General features: G+C 35.8%; 1 protein-coding gene across 3 annotated transcripts in view; it reads left to right on the top strand.

Annotated features, from left to right (window-relative positions):
• The window catches only part of CROT (carnitine O-octanoyltransferase), a 54,244-nt gene that overhangs the window by 11,263 nt on the left and 18,484 nt on the right, over positions 1–24,497 (top strand). For 2 of the 3 annotated variants that reach the window (XM_081080230.1, XM_081080231.1), the window contains exons 5-10: positions 473–654; positions 808–932; positions 7,052–7,160; positions 16,145–16,238; positions 16,591–16,716; positions 18,207–18,308. In XM_081080230.1, the coding sequence (XP_080936356.1) occupies positions 473–654; positions 808–932; positions 7,052–7,160; positions 16,145–16,238; positions 16,591–16,716; positions 18,207–18,308 (738 nt within the window). Of the gene's footprint in view, positions 1–472; positions 655–807; positions 933–7,051; positions 7,161–16,144; positions 16,239–16,590; positions 16,785–18,206; positions 18,309–24,497 lie in introns of those variants that run through there. The other variant, XM_081080232.1, reaches the window with a different exon arrangement.

Here is a 24,497-nt window from a genome sequence, read left to right as displayed (position 1 = left end):
GAACTCCAGGTAATTTGATGAGACTGTTTACTTATATGTGAAATTCAAGTGCACATTGTGAAAGGGACACACAGAAAGCAGTGTGTGAAAAACCGAAGTTAGTTTTAAGCCTACTGAAAAGTTTTTGTATTTCTGATTTAGTATTTCAGTTTTTGCTTGGAAAAGGAAAATTGTAAGTCCCTTAATAATTGTTGTACTTGAGGATTTGTTGAATATCTACTGTACTCCAGGTGCTGTGAGAAAACACACCTAAGTACTTTGTTGGGTCAGTATAATCTGTCTGAAGGTGCTTTCTTGGTTCATGTTTCTGATAACGTAGTTAAACTGAACAATATTTAAGATCCTACAGTTCAAAAGGAAAGAAGAAGAAAAAAAACAGTAGCTTTCGTTTCTTTTTTTTTTTCTTTTTGTCAGTTGTTACACATTCACATATTATCAATAGTCTTAGGCTGATGTTCTTCATTTATTCTAGCTGGAGGAGTGGTGGCTGAACGTTGCCTACCTGGAAGTTCGTACACCCTCACAACTGAATGTCAACTTTGCGGGTGCTGCACCCCATTGTGAGCACTACTGGCCTCCAAAACAAGGCACTGAATTGGAAAGAGGAAGTATAAGCCTTTGGCATAACATGAATTACTGGCAGTTGTTAAGAAAGTAAGGATACTTGTATGATTTGTCTCAGGTGGCAAAAAGTTGAGAAGCTTAATTTACTTATTTGGGGGTGAATACTACCAAGTGGTGATCGTGGTGGTTTATAAGTTTTTTAATGACTTCTTGATCAAAATACTTTTTTTGTTGTTTTAATAGAGAAAAAGTGCCTGTTCATAAAGTTGGGACTACTCCTCTAGATATGAACCAATTCCGAATGCTGTTTAACACCTGCAAGGTTCCAGGAATTACTAGAGATTCTCTTATAAATTATTTTAAGACTGGTAAGTAGGAAGTGCAGGTACTTTCTTTGGTAAAGTCACTGGGATTTGGGTAGTTTTGCTATAGTTTCTACTATGACACTGTGGAGCGTACTATTCTGAAGGTAGTTCTTACTGGATTTTGACTAATCAAAAGCTTTCTATGAACCTTATCTTTCAGTCATTTGATTAGTTGGGATTGATTCATGGGAATGGCTTTTCTAAACTGTATCTTACATGGTTCTTATATAAACCTGATGCTTATGTTGCATCCTTTGAAAGTCTGAATTTTAGTTAAAGAGAAGAATTATGAATCAGAGTATTAGGAAATCAGGAGAATACGACTTGGATCCTTCTGTTTCTACCTTCTTTTTTATCTGAATTCTCTTTTTGAGCGTTTGCTTATATGTGCTCATCGTGCCCCATTTCTCCCTGTGAGTATGCTTTTCTTCCCTGTTATATGAGGTGAGAGCCTGATATCAATCTTCTTGAAGGCACATGAGTTCAGACTGACTCATCAAAGTTTTTTGTTTTTACTGTCAGTTTAATGGCAATTTCTGTGCGGTGTCCTAGCATGCCTTAAAATTGAAAATTCTTTTGTAGTAACTGCTGGTTTCATTACTTCAGGAATGGTTTCTTTTTATAAATTTAGTAACAGTTTATAATTACTGCAGAATGTAATTATGAATGGATATATTTCTTACATAAAATTTTATTTAAAAGTAAAATTTCTCTAGCTAACTTTGCTTGTTATGAGAGGGGTATGAGTTTTTGTCCTGTAGAGATCTGTTCTTTGTAAACCTCTCTGGATGGTAAACATAGTAAATGTCTTCAAGCCCCCACACATTTACCTTGATGTTGCAAGTAAAAGAATTAAAAGAAAGGATTGAGGAACCTGTTTATTTATGGCATAAAGTTTAATGCCTAAATGTGAATGGAAAAGGTGAACAGGAGAAAACTGATATGAGAATAGCAATAGAGAAACAGTATGCATATCAGTTAAGAACTAATATCAGTGGACCTGGTTTTGAATTCAATGTTTATTACCTATTAGGTATGTCCTTAGATAAGGTAACTCATTTAAGTTATAGTATGTAAAATGGGGATTCATTAATGTAATGTACCTCTTGATACAGTGGTTTAAGCTGTCATGGCTAGTATATTCTGGAACTTATGGCTATGTGAAGAGGTATAGATAGGTATAAAGCTGAGGTAACAAGTAAACATGAAAAAATGTAAGTGGGTTAGTGACAAATACTGTATAGAAGATTCAAATAACATGATTAGGTAGTCAAAGAAGGCCTCTGAGGATCTGAAGGATAAGATGATCCAATACAGTTTGGGGCTTTTTATTTTTGTTTTTGTTTTGTGTGTGTTGTGGGGGGAATCCCCTGGGCATAATAAACTTGGCAGGTGTGAAGGGCAGTATGGATGGAGCCAAGTAGGCAGGAGGGAGGGGAGCAGATTAGAAAGGAGGCAGATTAGAGGCAGATTAGAGGCAGATTAGAGGGGGGCAGATTAGAGGGGGGCAGATTAGAGGCTAAATTATATAGTAGTAATTTGTAAGCCAACTCAGGTTTTTGGCTTTTATTAAAAATGTGAATAGATACTATTAGTGGGTTTTGAGAAAGAGTGATGTGATCAGATTAATGTTTTAAAGATCATTCTACCTGCTGTTTGAAGAACAGATTTTTAGGAGACAGACAAGTGTAGAAGGAGGGAGACCAGTTAGAAAGTTGTTTCAGTAGTCCAAATGAGCCCTTGTAATGACTTGTACTCAGGTGGTAGCGTGGAGATGGTGAAAAGTTATTAGATTCTGGATGTGTTTTGGATTTGGGCAGAATTACTCATAGATTGGTTGTGAGACATAAGAGAAAAACAGGAATTTAAGATGGCTTCAAGATATTTGGCTTGCATAACTAACAGGATAGATAGGTGTGTTGGTTCATGAGGTGGGAAAGATTGGGAGGAGATATTTAGGGAGGAAAATCAAGCGGTCCCTTAGGTTATATTAAGTTTAAGATGACTTTTAGACATCTAAGTGGAAATGTTAAGTAGGCAGTTAGATACAAAGTTGGGAGTTCTGGGGAGAATTCAGGACTGCAGATAAAGATGTAGGAATCATCATTAGAGGCATAGAAATAGTTTTTAAAGCCAAAAGATTAGCTAAGATTACTTTTGGAGTACATAATAGATGAAAATGATTGTAATTTTTATCACAATCAAATTTAGTATTTGGTGATTAGAGGATGAGGAGCCCGCAAAAGATACCAAGGTAGGAAGAAAACAAGGACAGTGTTTTCCCAGAAGCCAAGAGAAGGACGTATTTTATGTAATACTTCTGAGAGGTCAAATGAGATAAAAATTCAAATGACCATTGGATTTGTCAATATGATGTGGACAGAGGCTGCCCTTGACAAGACCAGCCTTAATGGAAGTTGGGTAAGGCAGCTAAACTGGGGGAGATGAAAACTAACAGAAGTGATGACAACATGTGGAAATAATATTTGGGAAAAATACTTGGTGTTCAGTGGGAGATTTTTGTTTGTTTACTTTTTTAAAAGGATGGGTGGTGATATAGAAGTGACATGGGAGGGAAGGAAAAATAATCTTCAAGGGGAAGGGATAAGGAACCAAAGTCCTTGAGAAGAGCTGAGAGGGTCAGGAGCAGAAGTGAGGGAGGGATTGGTGTTTGACAGGAGCAAGGATGAGAGAGAATGCAAAAAGTGCATCTAGATGCAGACAGATTGGCCAACTTGGTTGTAGGAAGATAGGGAGAGCCTGTATATTCTTTGTGTTTTTTTTGGTGACGTAAGAACTGAGGTCAGTCAGCTGGGGTGGAAGATTTAAGGAGAAAGGAGGCTTGAAATATTCATTTTGGAAAGTGAGAATAGCAAGCATGCTGTGGAAATGTAGCTGAACAGAGTCGAGCGCCCATTTGAGATGTATGTTTATGAATCAAAGTTAGGCTAGATGGTGTGTTGTACTTTTCATCAAAAATCGGGCAGGTGCAGAGGAAGAGGGTGTGAAGGACTTAAGGGTTTTTAAGGGGGAAATTATAATGCTGGACCCTGGAATCTATCTTGGGTAAGGAGAAAGTTGAATTTATGTGTGCTGAGGGGGGCGGGAGCAAGCAACATACAAACTACTGTGGCTAAGAGGCTGGTCTCAATGAGGAGGCAATAGTTAGAACCTGAGACCGCTAAGACTAATTCACTCATGCCTTTCATCCTGTTTACCTCATTTGGCCCAGACTTCGCATGCCATCTCTTGTCATGTGGATCACAGATTCGTGCAGAGCCTAACTTGGTCCAAGTTCCCCAGTACTGTGACCCACACCCAACCCCTTCCCCAACCCTTTTTCTGGAGCTCACAGTCAGCAAAATTTATTATATCTTCAACCTTTTCTCTGGAAGTTCCTGTTTCCTTCTTAAAGGTACTGTTACTGAAGCCTGATTACCCTTTGAGCTTACTGCTTTCCCCATAACCATCTCAGGTGGGGATTTTTTTCCTCTCTCTTACACTTTGGTGCATGTAGGAGATCCTTCTGTTCTCCGTATTTCCCATTGCCCTTTCCATTTTTCCTTCTTCCTTACAGTTTACACTCTTGAAAAAAAAAATGCTATCAGGTTATATCGGCACTGCTTGTCATTATTCCAGTGCCTTTCCTTTTGGTCATTCCCTTTCCTTCATTGTTTTAGCACCAGTTTCACTATCTTCCCTTATTACTTCGGTCTCATTCTTGATGACTTGAGCTTCCAATTGTAGATGATCCATGGCCTCTCCTTTTCTTCATTTTCTTTCTCTCGGAATCTGTACATCTTCACTCCGTCTCCCACTCGCAGCCACACACTCCCATGGTCATGCCCTACACCTTCTTATCAAAAAACCCATCACCTCTAACATTGCAGTTGTAAGTATCTCAGTTAGGTCTCCACCTTCTTTCCACAACTCACTTCCTTTCCTAATCCACTTCAGCTGTTTCTTTGCCCACATTATGACTTACAGTTCGCTCACCTACAGTTCTTCACAGTTCCCTTCCCCCCTCCCCCACCCCCAATCTCCACTTCTTTCTGTGCTTCTTCACTGTATCACTCGTTTGCACACACATTGAAGTTTTTGCCCCCTCGCTTCCTCCCCACTGCACCCTTATCTGAACACTGTTTAAATTTCAACCTTCTGTTTTACCTCTACACATCAGAGTTACCTACCTAACAATTTACATGGCCAGAGAAAAATCATAAAACCTTACTGTCTGGCCATATTCTTTTTTCAGATTATATTCTCCCAGAAAAGACTGTTTCATGCCTTTCTCCTTCCTTATTCTCAGCTAATGAACTCTCTTCTTCTTCTCAACAATTTTAAAGCAATCTTTTCATCCCCAAATTTACCAGCCTATCTGGTAGGCAGAATGATGCCCACCCTCCACAGAGGTGTCTGCTGCCTAATCCTTGGAATCTGCTGAATGTGTTAAGTTATGTGGTAAAGGGGAATTAAAGTTGCAGATGAAATTAAGGTTGATAATAAATTGACCTTGAGATGGGGAGATTATCCTGGATTATTCAGGCAGGTCCAACGTAATCACAAGAGTTCTCATAAGTGGCAGAAAGGGGCAGAGGGAGAACTAAAGAGATGGCAGCTTGAGAGCGTCGTGATTCCCCCTTGATGACTTTTGGAGGAAGGCGTCCAGGGCCATGAACCCAGGATTGTTGGCAGCCTCTAGAAGCTAAACAAGTGAAGGAAACAGATTCTCCTTTAGAGTCCCCAGAAGGACCTGCTGACACCTTCATTTTAGCTCAGTAAAGCACATTTCACGCTTCTGGTCCCCAGCCCTGTAAGACAATAAATTTGTGTTGTTAGTGGTAATTTACCGCTAAGTTAGTGGTAACTTGTTACAGAAGTCGTAGGGAACATTTTCAAGTATTTGCCATCCTACAACCCCCTTGCAACACATAATTACACAGTCATATATTTTGCCTTCCTGTTTTCGAAATGGACGAACTGTCCTGACTCCTTATATATGGTGTGAGGACACCCTTCTATGTGGTGCAATGGGCCCCTCCTCCTCTTGCCTGCTCAGGGACCTTGCTTCTGGATTATCCTCTCTCTCTGCTGCATTACCAGTTTTTCCTCTTTGCTAGCGTGTTCCAATCTGTAATCTCTCCCTCTTAAAGGAAAAAAAAACAAATTAGACCCCTCGTCTCCTTGAAGTGTCACACCCCAGTCAAAGCTACAATCACCTGTCACTTCAGTCATTCTCACCTGGATCACTTCAGTCACTTCCTGAACTGATCTTGTATATTCTCTTCCCTCTTATAATCTCTTGTCCATATAGTAGCTCGAGAGACTTTTTAAAGTATTAATTAGATTGCAGTATTACTTTCCTGCTTAAAATCCTCCACTGGCTTCCTTCCCATCGTACTTAAAATTTAAAGCCCTGTCTGAGGCCAATATGATCTGGTCCCAACCTTACCCACCATTCTACCCTTTTCTCTGTCAGCTGCCACTGCACCGACTTACAGCAAACAAATAGATCTTGGGGAGTTAAGGTGTACCAAAGAAAATACAGAATCAGTTATCAGTGGCTTACCAGGTGCTATCAGAGCCTTCAGTAAAACTATAGGTTGGGCAAAATTCTTTCTCCTTGCCACTCAGTCTTATGTATGTGCCCTTATTCTGTTGAAAACTATTTTATTGAGAAATCATAGCTAGATATTACTGCAATTAAATCATCCAGTGAGCAATCAACATTAAAATAATCCCAAAGAGAAACTTGTTAATTCCAACTGTCTACTCCAGGGGTCCTCCTCTACCCTTTTCCCCTTCCCATTCCTATCCATAAATAAAACTAGAAAGCCCTGCGGTAGTTTGGGATTTATATGATTTTCAGAGTGCACAAATATTTGAAATGCCTGTGGATTTCTAGATATTTTACATGGACAGGTTTCAACAGCATGTATTTTATCATAATAACTGAAATTCTATCACTTGATATAATTTTTGTTCATATGATATAGTTGATGCATATATGATAAGCAAAATACTGGAGGAATGATTTTTTTTCTATTAGATGTAAATATGCAGCTTTACTTTTGTTTAACTTTGAGAGATTTGAGTCTTGTGCCTTCTGTTTCTTTTCACAGAGCGTGAAGGGCATTCCCCAAGTCACATTGTAGTGCTGTGTCGAGGCCGAGTTTTTGTCTTGGATGCAATACACGAAGGATGTTTGATCACCCCACCAGAGATTCTCAGGTTTTCAGACTACTCTCTTGAATCTCGTTAGTTTTTAAGCTTTTAAAATAAATGTTAAAAAAAAATGTGAAAAAATAAATGTTCAGAATTGCCTCTTTATAAGGTGACAGAAAAATAAGAATTTTCTATATGCTGATTTTTAAAAATCTTTTATTTTTAATTTAAATTACTTTTTAATTTTACTAGATGTATATGAATATATTCTATTTGGAGAAAAGGAAAACATTACAAATACTACCAATCTCATTTCCTGACCCAGAATTTATCAGTGTTACTAGTTGGGTATATTCTAGTCTTCCAGATCTATTTACATGCACATATAGATTTAAAAAATACATATATTTATATTTTATCTATAGTATGTATTATATGCATACAAATAGTAGAGTGTACCTATAGTAGTATATGATATATATATATATATATATATATATATATAAAAAATATTGTTTGTTTATATTTTTAAAGTGTATTATGGAAAATTTCAAAATTTAGAAGGAATTATACAATGAAGCTCTTCCATGTACTCATCCCCTACCTTCAACAATGATAAATTTATCGTCTCATTTCAACCTCCTTGTGCCCCTCCCTTCACTCCCCCATTGATTATTTTAAAGAAAATCTCAGACATAATATCCTTTCACTATAAATATTTTAGTATGCATCTCTAAAATATAAGGACTCTTAAAAATACACACGTACAATACTATTATCATAACTAATGATTTGCTGCTTCTAAAATAATTGTTTAATATTAATATCCGGTCAGTTCAAATGTCCTAGATTGTCATAAATGTTGAGTCATATGTATCCATATATATATTAAATTCTTTTTAGTAAGTATTCCAAACAGGTACAGAAATACACGCAGAAGTAGACAGCTAAATACTTATGTAACCACCACCCAGGTCAAGACATAGAACATTTCCGGTACTCCAGAAACCCCTGTGGTACCCTTCCCAGTTACTGTGCTTTCACTCCTTCCCAAGGGGTATAATTTAGGTTGCTTACCGTTTTTATTCGTATAAAAAATGCGGCTGTGAAAATCCTGTGCAAGTCTTTCGATGCACATGAGCCTGCATTTCTGTCTGAACACGCTCAGGAGAGGACTTGCTGAGTCATAGGATATGTATACATTCCCTTCAGTGCATAATGCCAGTTTTCCAAAATACTTGTACTGATAAAAAGCACTTGCCCTAGTGTATGAGTATTGTGGGAGTTCTTTGTTCATTTTCATTGGTTTTGTGTTAAAAACCACAGACTAGATATTTGTAACCCTTTCATTCTATTAAATTAAACCCTTTCATTCTATTGTGTCTTTGTGATCAATAGAAGTTCTTTTTTTTCTTTTTTTTTAAATGTCTGTTTTATTGGGGAATATTGGGGAACAGGGTGTTTCCCCAGGGCCCATCAGGTCCAAGTCATTGTCCTTCAGTTTAGTTATGGAGGGCGCAGCTCAGCTCCAAGTCCATCACCGTTTTCAATGTTTAGTTGCAGGGGGTGCAGCCCACCACCCCCTGTGGGAATCTAACCCAGCAACCTTGTTGAGAACTCAGGTTCTAACCTACTGATCCAGCCACGCCTAGAAGTTCTTAATTTGAATTTAGTCCAGTTTATTAATCTTTTACCATATGGATTATACTTTTCATTCCATTTTTTAAAAATTCTCCCTAATCCAATGTCAAGAAGATATTTTCTTATATTGTGTTCTAGAATTTTATTCTTTTGCCTTCCATAATTACATTAACCGTCTGCCTAAAAATTGGTTTTTGTATGTGCCATGAGGAAGGGATAGTTGTACACATTTAAAAAATAGTGTTATTTTAGTTATTTCCTTCAGTTTGCTTCTTTTAGTCAATAATAAGACAATGATATTTTCATGTTAGAGCAGATACATCTACTTTATTCTTTTTAACTATTGTATAAAATTCTGTCAAATGAACATAACTATAGTTGGACCATTTCTCAATTAGTGCGCATTGAGGTAATTCCCATTTATTGTTGTAACTGAACATTTTCAAGCATGCCTCTTTATTAGGGAGAAATATCCGTGGTTTGATATTGGAAGTGAAATTTCTGGATCATAAGATATGTACATTTAAAATTAACTCAAATTGTCATCCAAAGAGACATAATGTTCCCTATCAGTACTTTATGAGAACATCCACTTCTCCACATAATTGCTGACAGGCTATAACTAAACTTAAAACATTTGGTGAACTGACACGTGAAAATGGTTTTTTCATTGTTGCTCGAACTGTCACACTATTACTAGTGAAGTTGAATATTTTTATATATATTTATAAACCATTTGTATTTTCTCTGAGTTGCTTTTGCCTGTTTTTCGTGTTTTTTTGTTTTGTTTTATTGGCTTTGTTTTAGTCTCACTGATTTGTAGCAGTTGTTTATGTTTCTGGACCCTAATCCTTTATCGATATACATATATGTTACCAACATTTTATTTCAGTAAACTTAAAAAAAACGTTTGGTAATTGTACAGACATTGTTAATTTTGATGTGAGCAAATTTATCCATCTTTTAGGTATTTTTGCTTTTGTGTCTTGGACATTTGTATATGTTCCAGTTACATTTTTTAATTTGTTTGGTCCAAATTGGACATGTCATTGTTAGATCAGGCGTATTGATTAGATTACTCAAAGCCCCTCTTCCGGAACTTGCATACATGTGATCTGTGGGCTAAATTCAGACTGTGACCTGTTTTGCTTGAATAACAGAGAATTTGAATTGCTATTTAAAAATCAAGAGAATTCACAGAAAAATAGGGATTTCTGTTTTCTCTTTAAAAAATTTTTTTTTCTTCAGGTTTTAACTCAGTTAATTCAGCCTCCATGGTGGTTTTCTTGCCTTCATGTATTCTCTATAGTCATCAGTCTTAGGGCTTTAAAATTCAAATTTGATTGTATCTCACCTTTGATAAAAATTTTAAAATGGTTCCTTGTGGTCTAGAATACAGTCCCAGGTCCTTAGCAGTGGTCTAGATTTAGCTTTGCCTGTCTCTTCAGCCTTATGTCCTGCTTTTCCTTGTTCTTCCTGTACTCCATTTCTCTGCTTGAAATCTTGTAACATGTCAGATTATCTGTGATCTTTGCATCTCATGCTTTCTATTTGCAATGCCCTCTCCTGCCTTGTCTACCTCTTGTGTGTGCATTCTTACTTATGCTTTATGTCTCTATTCACATGTCACCACAAGGTCTGCTATTTCTTCATTTCCTATTCCCTTTCCTCTCCCTAAACCCTAAGGAGGTAGCTTCCTTTAGTCTCTTTATATGCCTTGTATTTATCTCTATTATATTGATAATAATGTATTAAAATTTATTTCTGTGTTTTTACATGCAGATGGAGCTCTAAGAGATTGGTCACCAGATCTTTTTTTTTTAATTTCCTTTGCTTAATATAAAGGAAAAGTGTGTGTATGTGTATGTGTGTGTGTGTGTGTGTGTGTGTGTGTGTGTGTATGAGAGAGAGAGAGAGAGAGAGAGAGAGAGAGAGAGGCACTGAGTGACCAGCCCAGTCCTGTGCATTAGGACATTTTATCTAGAAATGTAAGATACATATTTGAAGAGTAAGATAGATTGGTCAGATTCTGAATCTTTGTGAGTTGGAGCCTCAAAGAGATGTATTAAAATCTGCAGTAATCCAAGAAAGAAATAAGAGGTTGGGACTTTAAAAAATAGAACAAATACAGAAAAGTTTTGGAGATAAAACTATAAGAATTGTTGACTGGATTTAGAAAGAAAGTATTAAATATGAAGGAGGTTTTTCAACTTGTATAATAGACAGGTAGTATTATAGAAGGAGGAGGCAACAGGAGAAGAGGAACCATTTCAATTATTTTTTTCTAGTTTTTAATAATAGCTTTATTGATATATAATTCACATACCATGCTTGTTACCCATTTAAAATGTACAATTCAGCATTTTTAGAATATTTACAGAATTGTGCAACCCTCTCCACAATCAATTTTAGACATTTTTGTCATCCCCAAAAGTAACCCCTGAACCCATAAACAGTAACTGCCCGTTGCTCCTCAACTCTTACCTCATCCATTAGCAGACACTTCCCATGTCTCCCAAACAGTCCCACCTCACCAGCCCTAGGCAACTACCAACTGATTTTGTATTTCTATAGATTTGCCTATTCCGGACATTTCATGTACATGGAATCTTATATGGCTTTTTTGTTTTTGACTTTTTTCACTTAGCATAATGTTTTCTAGTTTCATCCATGCTGTACCATGTATTCGTACTTTCTTCTTTTTTATGACTGAATAATATTCCATTCAATGGATATGCCACATTCTATTTAATCATTCATCAGTTGATGAACATTTAGGTTTCTACTTTTTGGCTGCTGTGAATAATGCTGCCATGAACATCTGTGTAAAGGTTTTTATGTGGACATATGTTTTCATTTCTCTTGGAATACTTAGGAGTGGAATTGCTGGATCGTAACTTTATGTTTAACCATTTGAGGAACTGCCAGACTGTTCCAAAATGACCACCATTTTACATTCACATCAGCAGTGTATGAGGGTTCCAGTTTCTCCATACCCTCACCAACACTTGTTATTATCTGAATTTTTGATTATAGCCATCCTAGTGGGTGTGCAGTGGGATCTCATTGTGGTTTATTTTTGCTTTTCAATAATGACAATGATGTTGAACATCTTTTCATGTGTTTATTGGCCATTTGTATATCTTCACTGGAGAAATGCCTACTTAAATCCTTTGCCAATTTTTAATTGAGTTATTTGTCTTTTCATTAAGTTGTAAGACTTCTTTATATATTCTATATGAGTCCCTTATTAGATATATAATTTGAAAATATTTTTCTCCCATTTTTGAGTTGTCTTTTCACTTTCTTCATGGCCTCCTTTAAAGCTCAAACATTTTAATTTTGACAAAGTCCAATTTATTTTTTTCCTTTTGGTTGCTTATGCTTTTGGTGTCATATCTGAGACACCATTGCCTAATCCAAGGTCTTGAAGATTGATCCCTGGGTTGTGTTCTAAGATCAGTTTATTTTTTAATTTGTGGGAAGGGAACAGGGAAATAATTTTTAAATGTACACCTAGTTTGAAACGTCGGCAGAAATTGAGGTAGAGATATCAACAAGAACTTGAAAATTTGGTACCAGAAATTTAGAGAGAAAATGGGGTTGATATTACGAGATCTGGTTGTCCCTTACATAAAGGTGGTAGTTGAAGCTATTATAGAAGGGGATGAAATTACCAAGGAAGAAATTGTAGACGAGGCTGGGTGAGGTCAGTGATAGAAATTTGGGGAAACATACACAATTGTCAATGGAAGGAGAATGAAATGGTCAATGAAGAAAACTGAGCAGTCAGAGGTAGGGAGACCACAGTGGAACAATGCTACAAAAGCCAAGGCAAAAGATAATTTTAAGATTTACTCTTGGGTGTTAAATACTTTATGATGAGGAAAATCAGACTGAGATAAAGCTACTAGTTTTTTGTTTGTTTGTTTTTGTTTTTTTAATGGAATGCTATTGGTAACTTTCAGAAACTCAGTTTCAAGATAATTACTGGAGGGCAAAACCAGGTTACAGTAAATTAAAGAGAGTGGAAAGTAATGAAGGTGGAAACAGATTGTGAGGAACTATCAAGTGTAAAATATTTTTAATGATGTATGATTCTGAAATGTAATTATTGTTAATACAAGTTTTTTTCTTTTAAGTACCAAAAATTGCTGTATAGCTAAAAAACAGGTGCATAAATAGCCAAATTAAAGAAAGGAAAAGAGGGATTATCCTAGTCACCAAATCTGTACCTCTTGTTTTATTTGTTTTTGTTTTTTTAAAATTTATTGGGGTGACAATTGTTAGTGACCTCTTCTTTTATTTGAACAGAGAACTTATTTTTTAAAACTACTTGTGGATGTATGATTGACATACAGAAAGCTGTACGTGTTTATTGTGTACAACCGGATGAGTTTGGGGATAAGTATACACCCCTTAAACCATCACCACATTCTATACTGTAAACTTAGCCATCACCTCCAACAATTTCCCACCCTCTTTATTTATTATTAATAATTTTTATGGTAAGAGCACTTAACATAAAATTGACCATCTTAGCAAATTTTAAGTATACAGTACAGTATTGTTAACTCTAGGCACTGTGCTGTACAGTAGCTCTCTAGGACTTAATCATCTAACTGAAACTTTGTACTCTTTGACTAATGTCCTCCTTACCCTAGCCTCTGTCAGCCACCGTTCTAATCTGCTTCTAGGAGTTGGAGTATTTTAGACACCTTAGATATGTGGGATAACATAGTATTTGTCCTTCTGTGTCTGGCTTATTTCATGTAGTGTAATGTCCTCCAGGTTCATCCTTGTTGGTGTAAATGGCAGGATTTTTTCCTTATTTTAAGCACATTTGTTTATCCATTCATCTGTCGATGGATATATAAGTTGCTTCCTCTTCTTGGCTATTGTGAATAATGCTGCAGTGAACAAGGGAGTACAGATGTCTCTTCAAGATTCTGATTTCAGTTACTTTGGATAAATACCCAAAAATGGAATTGCTGGGTCATAAGGTAGTTCTAGTTTTAATTTCTTGAGGAACCTCCATACTGTTTTCCATAGTGGCTACACCAATTGACATTCCCACCAACAGTGCACAAGGGTTCCCTTTTCTGCACTTCCTCAGCAACACTTGTTGGCTCTTGTCTTTTTGATAATAAAGCATGTTATATTATGGTTTTGATTTACATTTCCTTGATGATTAGTGATATTGAATACTTTTTCACATACCTGTTGGCCATTCGTGTATCTTTGGAGAAATGTCAATTCAATTCCTTTGCCCATATTTTAAATCAGATTCGGTTTTTCGCTATTGAGTTGTGGGGGATTTGGGATATATTTTGGATATTAACCTCTTTTCAGATATATGGTTTGCAAATATTTTCTCGTATTCAGTGGGTTGCCTTTTCATTTTGTCATTTCCTTGACTGTGCAGAAGCTTTTGGTTTGATGTACTGTTTAGTTTTACTTTAGTTGCTTGTGTTTTTGATGTCATATCCAAGAAATACTTGCCAAGGCCAGTGTCTTTCCCCCATGTTTTCTTCTAGGTGTTTTATTATTTTAGGTCTTACGTTTAAACCTTTAATCCATTTTGAGTTGATTTTTGTCTGTGGTATATAAGACAGGGGTCCAGTTTCATTCTTTTGTATTGGCAATCCAGTTTTCCCAACACTGTTTATTGAAGAGCCTATCCTTTTCCCTTTGTGTTCTTGGCACCCTTGGCAACCTCAGTTGACTGTATATAAGTGGATTTATTTTGGAGTTCTCTGTTCTGTTCCATTTGTCTATATGTCCATTTTTATGCCAGTACCATACTGCTTTGATCATTGTAGCTTTATAATATATTAACCTTGAAATCAGGAAGTGTGATGTCTCCAACTTTGTTCTTCTTACTCAAAATTGCTTTTGCTATCTTAAGTTTTTTGTAAATTTTATGATCTTTTTTCTATTTCTCTGAAAAGTGCCATTGGGATTTTGATATGGTTTGCACTGAATCTGTAGATTGCTTTGGGTAGTATGGACTTCCTAATGGTGAAGATTTGGGCAGTAATTATCTGACCTTTATTATCAAACTTAAAATGTCATTTCAGGTCTAACACATTTTGTTCCAGTAATTTCTCTCTGAATGACCACCTGTTATGAGGTGGTCATTTTCCACTGCATATGAAAATGGCCATACCAGGAAGCAGGAAAAAATTTCATAGTCAAAGCTGGTGTTTTTAGGTGGTAAGGGAAGAGTAACAACCAGTACCACATGGAGAAAAAAAGATTATATTTTATTACTTCAGCATTCAGAATTTATGTGGATACTATGCCCACCAAAAAACCACAGTCTGTAAAAACTTTATTTGTAATTAAAGCATAATCAGTTTGCAAACACAAATAAGCAGGAAGAGGCCAGGCGAATTGCTCCCACCATTGATGCCTGTTGTTTGGTGAAGAAACCCTCATGTGCTCCAGGGGACACCATTACTGTTCAAATAAAGAGGGAGGACTTTTGCAGCAAGGAATTTATTTCTTCATTAGTATTAAAGAAATAATTAAGGAACAGAGGAAATTATGCAAATCAATAATTGTATTTTTTCCAGTTTTGCATGAAAAAGCCACAAATAAGGGATGGCTACCAGTGGGGTCTTTTGACCATTTATTTAGCTACATCAGCTTAATTTTTAAGAAATCCTTGGAAGCTTTTAATTGAGGTAATATCTTAGTATGTGCCATGAGGAAGCAAGGCTGGAACTAAACCTCTATGGATTTTTGACTGTTGAAAATATATTTCTTTATGGACGAACCCTATTATTTACCTGTCATATGTTTAAAGACACATGAAATTCATCAGACTGGAAATACAATGCTATGGGGGCAAATAATTTATCCTTGGCTGACGGAGTCTTTAAAGTATCATGGTTATAAGTAACAACAGCACATGTGAAAACATTTAAAATCGACTATATGATACATGTTTATTAAACACAAATATTAACTGGGTATAGCGTAAGTTCTCTATTAAATATATATGCACATAGTTTTTAGTTAGATAAGATGTGCATGATATTTGTGAGATTATTTACCAGAATATTATTCAAGTTCTCCATTGTGTAAGGGTTATTTACTTCAATCTTGGAAGTGCATGTACATTTTGAAAGTACTCATATATATCAGCCAAACACCAAATTTATTTACGTAAGTTATTGTCAAGTATACTTTTGATGTTAATAGGCCACATAATCACTTTTTATACAAAGATGTGGGGTGTGAAATAAATCCATTGGTGTTGAAATCATGATCCCTTTCTTTGGATAATACGAGTATATCAAAACATTTAAATACTGATTAAAAATGATGACCTATGAAAGGCCAAAATAGCTAATGATTCTGCCTATTCTCTTTTTGAATCCTCTTTTTTTATCTTCCTTAAGGCAATTGACGTATATCCACAAGAAGTGCCATAGTGAACCCGATGGACCTGGGATAGCAGCATTAACTAGTGAGGAGCGAACTCGATGGGCTAAGGTTATAATTTATACTGTGTTTTTTAATTGAGGTATAATTGACATATAACATTGTATTGTTTTCAGGTGTACAACATAATGGTTCGATATTTATACACATAGGAGTATTGCAAAATAATTACCACAATAAGTCTAGTTACCATCTGTCACCATAGTTACAAATTTTTTTTCTTGTGATGAAAACTTTTAACATCTACTATCAGCAACTTTCAAATGTGCAATATATTATTATTATTAACTGTAATTTACACTTTTCTTAATGAACCTTTTCCCTTACAAACTATTTTGAGATTTTTTTCTGGATGTATTATATTTAATTTGTAACATTTAATTATTATCTCCTTGCCCTTTAGGCACGAGAATATTTAATTAGCCTTGATCCAGAGAACTTGACTATATTAGAAAAAATTCAGAGCAGTTTACTAGTATATTCGATAGAGGATGACAGTCCACATGTAACGCCAGAAGATTATTCTCAGGTATTTAACTATCTTGTTCTGTATTTCTTCCCATAAATTTCTTCCCACAAACTTGAGTAGACCTTTTGGTATGTGCAGGCTCTTAAAACATTTTCTTATAATGATACATACTTGTACCAAATTGAAGCATATACGTAGATCAATAATGCTTGGTTATCCTTTCCCCATTTAGATATCCATGTAGATATATCTTGTATGTTGTTTAAAGAAGTGTGACTATTGTTTGCATATCACATGTCAGTGTTTCTCAACCTTTTCACTGAATACAGGAAATTTGCACAGATCACTGGGCTAAATGAGCTTCTTGTGCCAAAGGTGACATGAGAACCTACCGGTAACCCACGCCAGTGTGCCTTGACACCTTAATAGGTGAAGTCTGTCCTAAGAATTATATCACTCTACAATTATATCAAACTAAGGAATTTATCTTCTCATTTGGTTTTATTGAACACACCGACTGTAGTGAGTTTAAGGGTAAATGTGGCATTACTTAGTTTTTTTCCCCTCTGGGGTAATATTATTTCCTGGGAAATAATAAAAAGTAGTAGACATATTTGTAGAATTCTTATAGTCTTTTAAAAACACTTAGATTATTTCATAATGCATTCATCAATATTGAATGATAGGAATAAAATAATATGGGATTGAATAACCTTGTAGCTATAAAACCAACTTTTTCTCTTTAGCTGTATTTTTGTTGTTGTTGTTAGTAAAAGAATCACCAAACTTCTTAAGGAATAAGATGCTTTAATGCAGTGTTGTTGAAACTCTTTTTACTGCAGTCTACGGTTAGATACACATTTAGATTACAGTCCACTACACACACACACACACACACACACACACACACACACACAGTGTGCCCACACATATATAATAGAAGTTTCACAAAACAGTAGTTACTTTTACTATCTGTGATGTATTCTGGAATTTATGTTTTATTTTATTCTTTCTTTTTGTAAAGAATGTTTACTGTGATGCACTAAATTGATTTCTTGTTTTCAAAACCTACTGTTTGAGAAACAGGTTTAGTGGGATATTAATTCTTGAAATAGTTTTTTCGTAACTAGACTTTAATATCTGAACTTATCAAGGCCTCTTACACTATTCAAGTTGCAAAAGGCTGTCCTTTCAATTTTATGTTCTCTAAACATCCATGATTATTGTACCAGCATTCTCTTCTATGGTAGGATCTTGAGATTTTAAGAAATGTCTAAAATCAGGGACAGAATTATCTCTTGAATATAACTGTTATTTATTAAATTTGGCTTTCCTGAAGAGGAAAAATGAGAGAGAGAGAGAGAGAGAGAGAGTGAGAGAGAGAGAGAGAGAGAGAGAGAGAGAGAATATAGATAGAGAGAGAGAGAGGTATTATATGTAGATATCTATATATAATCTATATATATAGTGAGATGGTAATTATTGCTTTAAGGTAATTATTTATAAAACAATATTAAAATACTTTTAATTTGGAAATATATTTATTTTAGGTTACTGAAATGATCCTTATTGGAGATCCAACAGTACGCTGGGGTGACAAATCCTATAACTTGATTTCCTTTTCTAATGGATTATTTGGCTGTAGTTGTGATGTAAGTAAACTAGGGAAGTTATTTTTTTCTTTTAATCTTCTAGGTTAATTTAATGGCAATAAATTATAATACTGTGCTGTGATAGTATGAGTAAACACTTCTTTAGTTTTATGGCATTATAGTAAAAGGTAGTTACGAATTCTCAGTGAAAGTAGAGTACAGGGCAAGTTATTTTCACCTGTATTGAGGCTAACAGTTTGGTGTGTATCTGCAAAGTGGAATTTGCGTATATTTTTATGTAGTATAAGCTCTTTAAAATTCACTGTTACCTGTTTCTTGAGAATTATCATCTATTTTGAAAGATATTATAAAACATTATGTATATGTTCTATGCACATAGAAATGTATGTGGATGTATTTCTAGATTTACCTGGTAATTTTGTAACTGTTTTCCTAAAATGATCTTTGGAACATTGTTTATTTACATTATGGATATTAAAATACGTAGTATTTAATACCATTTTTACTTTGATTAAAAAAAAAACAACTTGTTTCTCTTCTGTTCTCCCATAATTTTCCCTCTACCTTGCCATTTTTTAGTGGACATTCAGGTCCATAAACCAAAAAAATTTAAAAATCAACCTAAGCAGAGTTGCCATACATGGTTGTAATCTCACTATAACACTTTTCATAAAGTATGTAATTTGGCATAAAGTAGTATGAGGTAGATTTTTTTCTTTGTTTTTGAGGCTGTCCTCTGAAATCTTGTAGTGACTGTAAAATACTAAAAAGACCTGTTATATTGACCTAGGTTCGATAGTTATATCATTTAGTATTTATTCAGTTTTAGGTGATAGAAATCTAAATCAAACTAGCATTAGCTTAAGAAGGTATTTGTTGGCATAGGGGTGCAGCTGACTTTGGGTAAGGCTGACTTCCAGTGTCCAAATGCTTTCATTAGAAATTACTCTTTCCCTTTTTTTTGGTACTGCTTTCCTATGTTTGGCTTTAGTTTTAGGTAGAATACCCCATGTGATTGTTGTACCCACAATCTCATGTCTTCACAGCTCTCTTCATAGATTAGTCTTCCCAATGGAATAGCTAGCTTCCCCCCACCCCCCGCCCCCAGTGGCTCCAGCGAAAGTCCTGAGAGTAACACTCATTGGTTGTGACTGGTGAGAGTCATGTGCCCATTCCAGGGAATCAGGTCCTCTGATTCACGTGGTCTGGGTCACATGCCAAACTTTGGATCCTAGGGGATAGAATCACTCTTATTCAAACCGCCACAGAGATATTTGGTGGTTGCCCAAAGAAAAAGAAAATAGTTATTATCACAGAAGAAGGTGGATAGTTGATGAGCAGGTCATAAAACTAATGTCTGCTATCGTAGCCCATCAGAGTGAAAGGTTGCCATGAGTCATTTTGAAGATTTGTTGTCTTTGCTCTTCCTTGAAGTTCACTGCTGTCATAATATTTCTTGTGAATTGCCTCAGTATTTCTTCCACCCCGTGTTTATTCTTCACTCCTCAGCCTGGTTTATATCCCCACTATTCCTTGGAAACTGTTCTTTGTAAAATAGTTCTAATTGCCTCCTCATTTTTTTGCCCTCCATTTCTCTTTGATGTGTCTGCTCAGTTGATTACCCTCTTCTTCATAGACTCTGATACTGTCTCCATCCTCTTCATATTCTTTCCCTATCAGTTGATTCTAAAACTGACCTTAATATTAGTTGTACTTCCCTCCCCCACCCCATGCTTGTTTTCTTCCCTGGTTTAAGTTTCATAGGCCATTTTTATACAGGTTGCTTGCAGTTATACTTTTTCAGTTTTACCTATTATTCTCATCTTGAGAGTTTTGTTTCACTGTGTCTTCAATTGTTCAAACTGGATATTATATAGTTACATGAGGGTAAGTTGCTCTCATCATCAAGAACTCATCTCATTTCCTCCCTCATTCCCACCCCCTCCCCAAAAAAGTCCTTGCATTACTTTGATTTTTACTAATAGTACCAACATCCTGCTGTTTGCTCAAATTCAGGATGAAAATAACTTTAATGATCTCTTCCCTCTGAATGAAGACTATTGGTCCCATAAGGAGCACACATCTCAGCACAGCTAGTAGTAAGTGTATGGACATGTTTTACGTGTCTGCATTAACACCCACATATTTATAAAATCAATCTGACTATCTCTACTTGGTGATCTGATTTTAAAATTCCATGTAGGTTTCCTTTGTAATCTAAGGTGATTACAGAAAATGCAATTTAACCTATGCAAAAACATCTTTAGTAAAGCATATGTACTGTAAAGCAAAGCTGTTCTTAAATCAAAACCATGTTGCTGTTCTCTTCCATTGGTGCTTGAACATATGCTTCTGTGATGATACTAATTAATTGCATTTCCCTTTTGGGATTTAAAATCCTGGGGTCAATGAGTTTATCTTCTCTATATAAGCTTTATTATAGGGCTTGGTGAAGGGCACATAGGAAGGATTATAATAATAAACTTCTGTTAATAATAACAGCAGTTACTAATTATTGCTGTGGGCCAGGTTCTGTAGTAAGTACTTTATAAGGATTATTAAAATCATTTTTCATAGCAGCTATATGAGAGTAGGTATTATTATCCCCACTAACAGATGAGGCCATTTATTTAAAGAATTAAGTGACTTTCTCACAGTTGCACAGCTAGTTAAGTTCTGGCGTTTGGACTTAGAAGAGAAAGTCCACATTTTTAAACAGTATGTTATACAAATTGTCTCTATATAAATGAAAAGAGAAGAAAAGTAAAACATGAACAAATAAAGCGTGAGGAAGGCATTTGAATTTTTCCCATTTCATGATTTTTTTATTTATTGTGGTGACATTAGTTAGTAAAATTATATAGATTTCAAGTGTACAGTTCTTTTTTTAAAAATTAAAGTTCATTGGGACGACAATGGTTAGTAAAGTTACATAGGTTTCAGGTGCACAATTCTGTAATACATCATCTGTATATCACATTGTGTGTTCATCACCCAGTCAGTTCTTCCATCAACATATATTTGATCCCTTTTATCCTCATTTACCACCTCTGCCCCCTTCCCTCTGGTAACCACTACTGTCTGTGTCAGTGAGTTTTTGTTTCTTTGTTTGTCTTATTCCTTTGTTGTTTTCAGTTTTATATCCCACATGTCTGTGAAATCAAGTGTACATTTCTTAATTGTCTGACAAGTTCGCAAATGCACTGTAGAAGTGCTACACACCTCATTGCTGAATGTCACTGTGGACACCTTCAAAGGACTCCCCTTGGGAACCTATGCACTGACGCCAGTGCCTAGTCCACCCTTCAAAGCAATTTTGGAACTCTTTCTGGAATGGCCATCAGAGCTGTCGTCGTATTACCCTTGTTCTGCATGTCATCAAAATGTCTTCCTTTCAATATTCCCTTTATCTTCGGGTAAAGAAAGAAGTCACTGGGGGCCAGATCAGGTGAGTAGGGAGGGTGTTCCAATGCAGTTATTTGTTTACTGGCTAAAAACCCTCATGGACAGTGCCGTGTGAGCTGGTGCATTGTCGTGATGCAAGAACCATGAATTGTGGGTGAAAAGTTTAGGTTGTTTTCATCTGAACTTTTTTTTTTGAACAATCTGAACTTTTTGCTAGAGTCTCATGCCTCTTGCATCATGACAATGCACCAGCTCACATGACACTGTCTGTGAGGGAGATTTAGTTTTGCCTCTTGATTTGGTCTGACAGAACGTTTTTGGTCATGGAGACTTGGCTGACTTCCACTGTGCACTTTGACGCTTTGTTTTAGGGTCGTTTTGGTGCACCCATGTTTCATCACCAGGGATAACACAGCTGAAAACATCGTCTTGCCTCTTCAAAAGGTCTTGGCAAACTTCGACTCTCCTTTGCTTTTGTTCATTGTTGAGCTCCTTTGGGTCTATTTTTGCACACAGCTTTCTCATGCCAACATTTTCAGTTAAGATTTTCCTAACTGTTTCTCTATCAATGTTTACTTGGTCTGCAGTGCTTCTCACAGTCAGCCGATGATTTTGACGCACAATTCGACAAATTTTTGCCATGTTTTTGTCAGTTCTTCTTGTTGCTGGCCACCCTGACCTCTCTTCATCAGTGACGCGTTCTCTACCCTCAGAAAAATGTTTAATCCATTTGTGCACTGCCCATTTTCTTCATGGCATTATCCTCATAAATTTGCGCTAACACGACCCTGATTTCACTTCCACTTTTGCCAAGTTTAACAAGAAATTTAATGTTTATTCGTTCCTCTATTTCAAGTGTAAACACTCTTGTGATGGCACACAAAAACATGCAGCAACAATAATGAACGCCATTCAGCAAGACACCACCCACGTCAACACAAACACAGCTGTGAGACACTGATACCGGTATACCCAGTTTATGAAACCTTACCAAGCTGTTTGTACAGTGCTGCCAGTGTAAGCGCACGATGGCAAGTTCGCGAACTTAATTGTCATACATCACACCATATGTTATTGTTGACCCCCTTTTCCCTCTTCTACCACCTCTCTCCCCTTACCCTCTGGTAACCACTAAACTATTGTCTGTGAGTTTTTGTTTCTTTGTTTGTCTTGTTCCTTTGTTGCTTTCAGTTTTATATCCCACATGTAAGTGAATCATATGGTTCTTGACTTTTTTGATCTGATTTATTTCACTCAACATAATAATCTCAAGATCCATCTGTGTTGTTGCAGATGGCACTATTTCATCTCTTCTTATGGCCGAGTAGTAGTCCATTGTGTATATGTACCACATCTTCTTTACCCAGTCTTGTCAAAGGACAGTCAGTTGTTTCCATGTCTTGCCCAATGTAAATAATGCTCCAATGAACATAAAAAAATATTTATTAGGGATAAATGTTTTCAGATTTTTGGGATAGATACCTAGAAGAAGGATTGCTGGGTCATATGGTAATTCTATTCTTAATTTTTTGAGGAACCTCCATATTGTTTTCCATAGTGGCTGTACAAATTTACATTCTCACCAACAGTGTATGAGGGTTCCTTTTTCTTCACAACCTCTCCAATACTTGTTATTACTTGTTGATGATAGCCATTTGAACAGGTGTGAGGTGATATCTCATTGTGGTTCTGATTTGCATTTTCCTAATAGCTAGTGAAGTTGAGCATTTTTTTCATATATTTGTTGGCCATTTCTTTGTTTTCTTGGGAGAAGTGTCTGTTTAGGTCCTCTGGCCATTTTTAAATTTGATTGTTTGTTTTTGTTGTTGTTATTGAATTGTATGAGTTAATTCTTTATATATTTTGGATATTAGCCATTTATTGTAAGTGTTGTTTGCAAATATCTTCTCCTATTCGGTTGATTGCCTCATTGTTTTGTTGATGGTTTCTTTTGCTGTGCAGAAGCTTTTTAGTATGATATAGTCCCACTTATTTATTTTTACTTTTACTTCCCTTGCCTTTGAGACCAAATTCATAAAATCCTCTCTAAATCCAAGGCCCATAAGTTTAGTACCTATGCTTTCTTCTATGCAGTTTGTTATTTCAGATCTTATATTTAAGTCCTTGATCCATTTTGAATTAATTTTGATATATGGTGACAGATAGCACTCTAATTTCATTCTTTTGCATGTGGCTTTCCAATTTTCCCAGCACCATTTATTAAAGAGGTTTCTTTCCTCCATTGTGTGTTTTTGGCTTCTTTGTCAAAAATTATCTGCCCATATTCATGTGGGTTTATTTTGGGGTTCTCAATTCTATTGCACTGGTCTGTGTTTTTCTGCCAGTACCGTGTTTTTCTGCCAGTACCATGTTTTCATGCCAGTACCATGCCAGTACCTGTGTTTTTCATGCCACTACCAATTTGTAGTACAAATTGTAGTACAAATTGAAGTGTTTTTCTGCCAGTACCATGATGTTTTGATTATTGTAGCCCTGTAGTACAAATTGAAGTCAAGAAGTGTGATACCTCCAGCATTATTCTTTTTTCTTAGGATTTCTTTGGCTATTTGGAGTCTTTTGTGATTCCATACAAATCTGATAATTTTTTGTTCTATTTCTTGAAAAAATGCCATTGGGATTCTGATGGGGATTGCATTAAATCTGTATATTGCTTTGGGTAACGTGGCCATTTTAACTATGTTGATTCTTCCAAACCATGAACATGGAATATCTTTTCATTTCTTTGTGTCTTCTCAGTTTCTTTTAAGAATGTCTTGTAGTTTTCAGTGTATAGGTCTTTCACATCTTTTGTTAAGTTTATTC

The sequence above is a fragment of the Rhinolophus hipposideros genome (assembly GCF_964194185.1).
Source record: "Rhinolophus hipposideros genome assembly, chromosome: 18".
Classification (NCBI taxonomy): Eukaryota; Metazoa; Chordata; class Mammalia; order Chiroptera; family Rhinolophidae; genus Rhinolophus; species Rhinolophus hipposideros.
The sequence above is the reverse complement of the archived record's forward strand: the minus strand, read 5'-3'. Positions and strand labels throughout refer to the sequence as shown.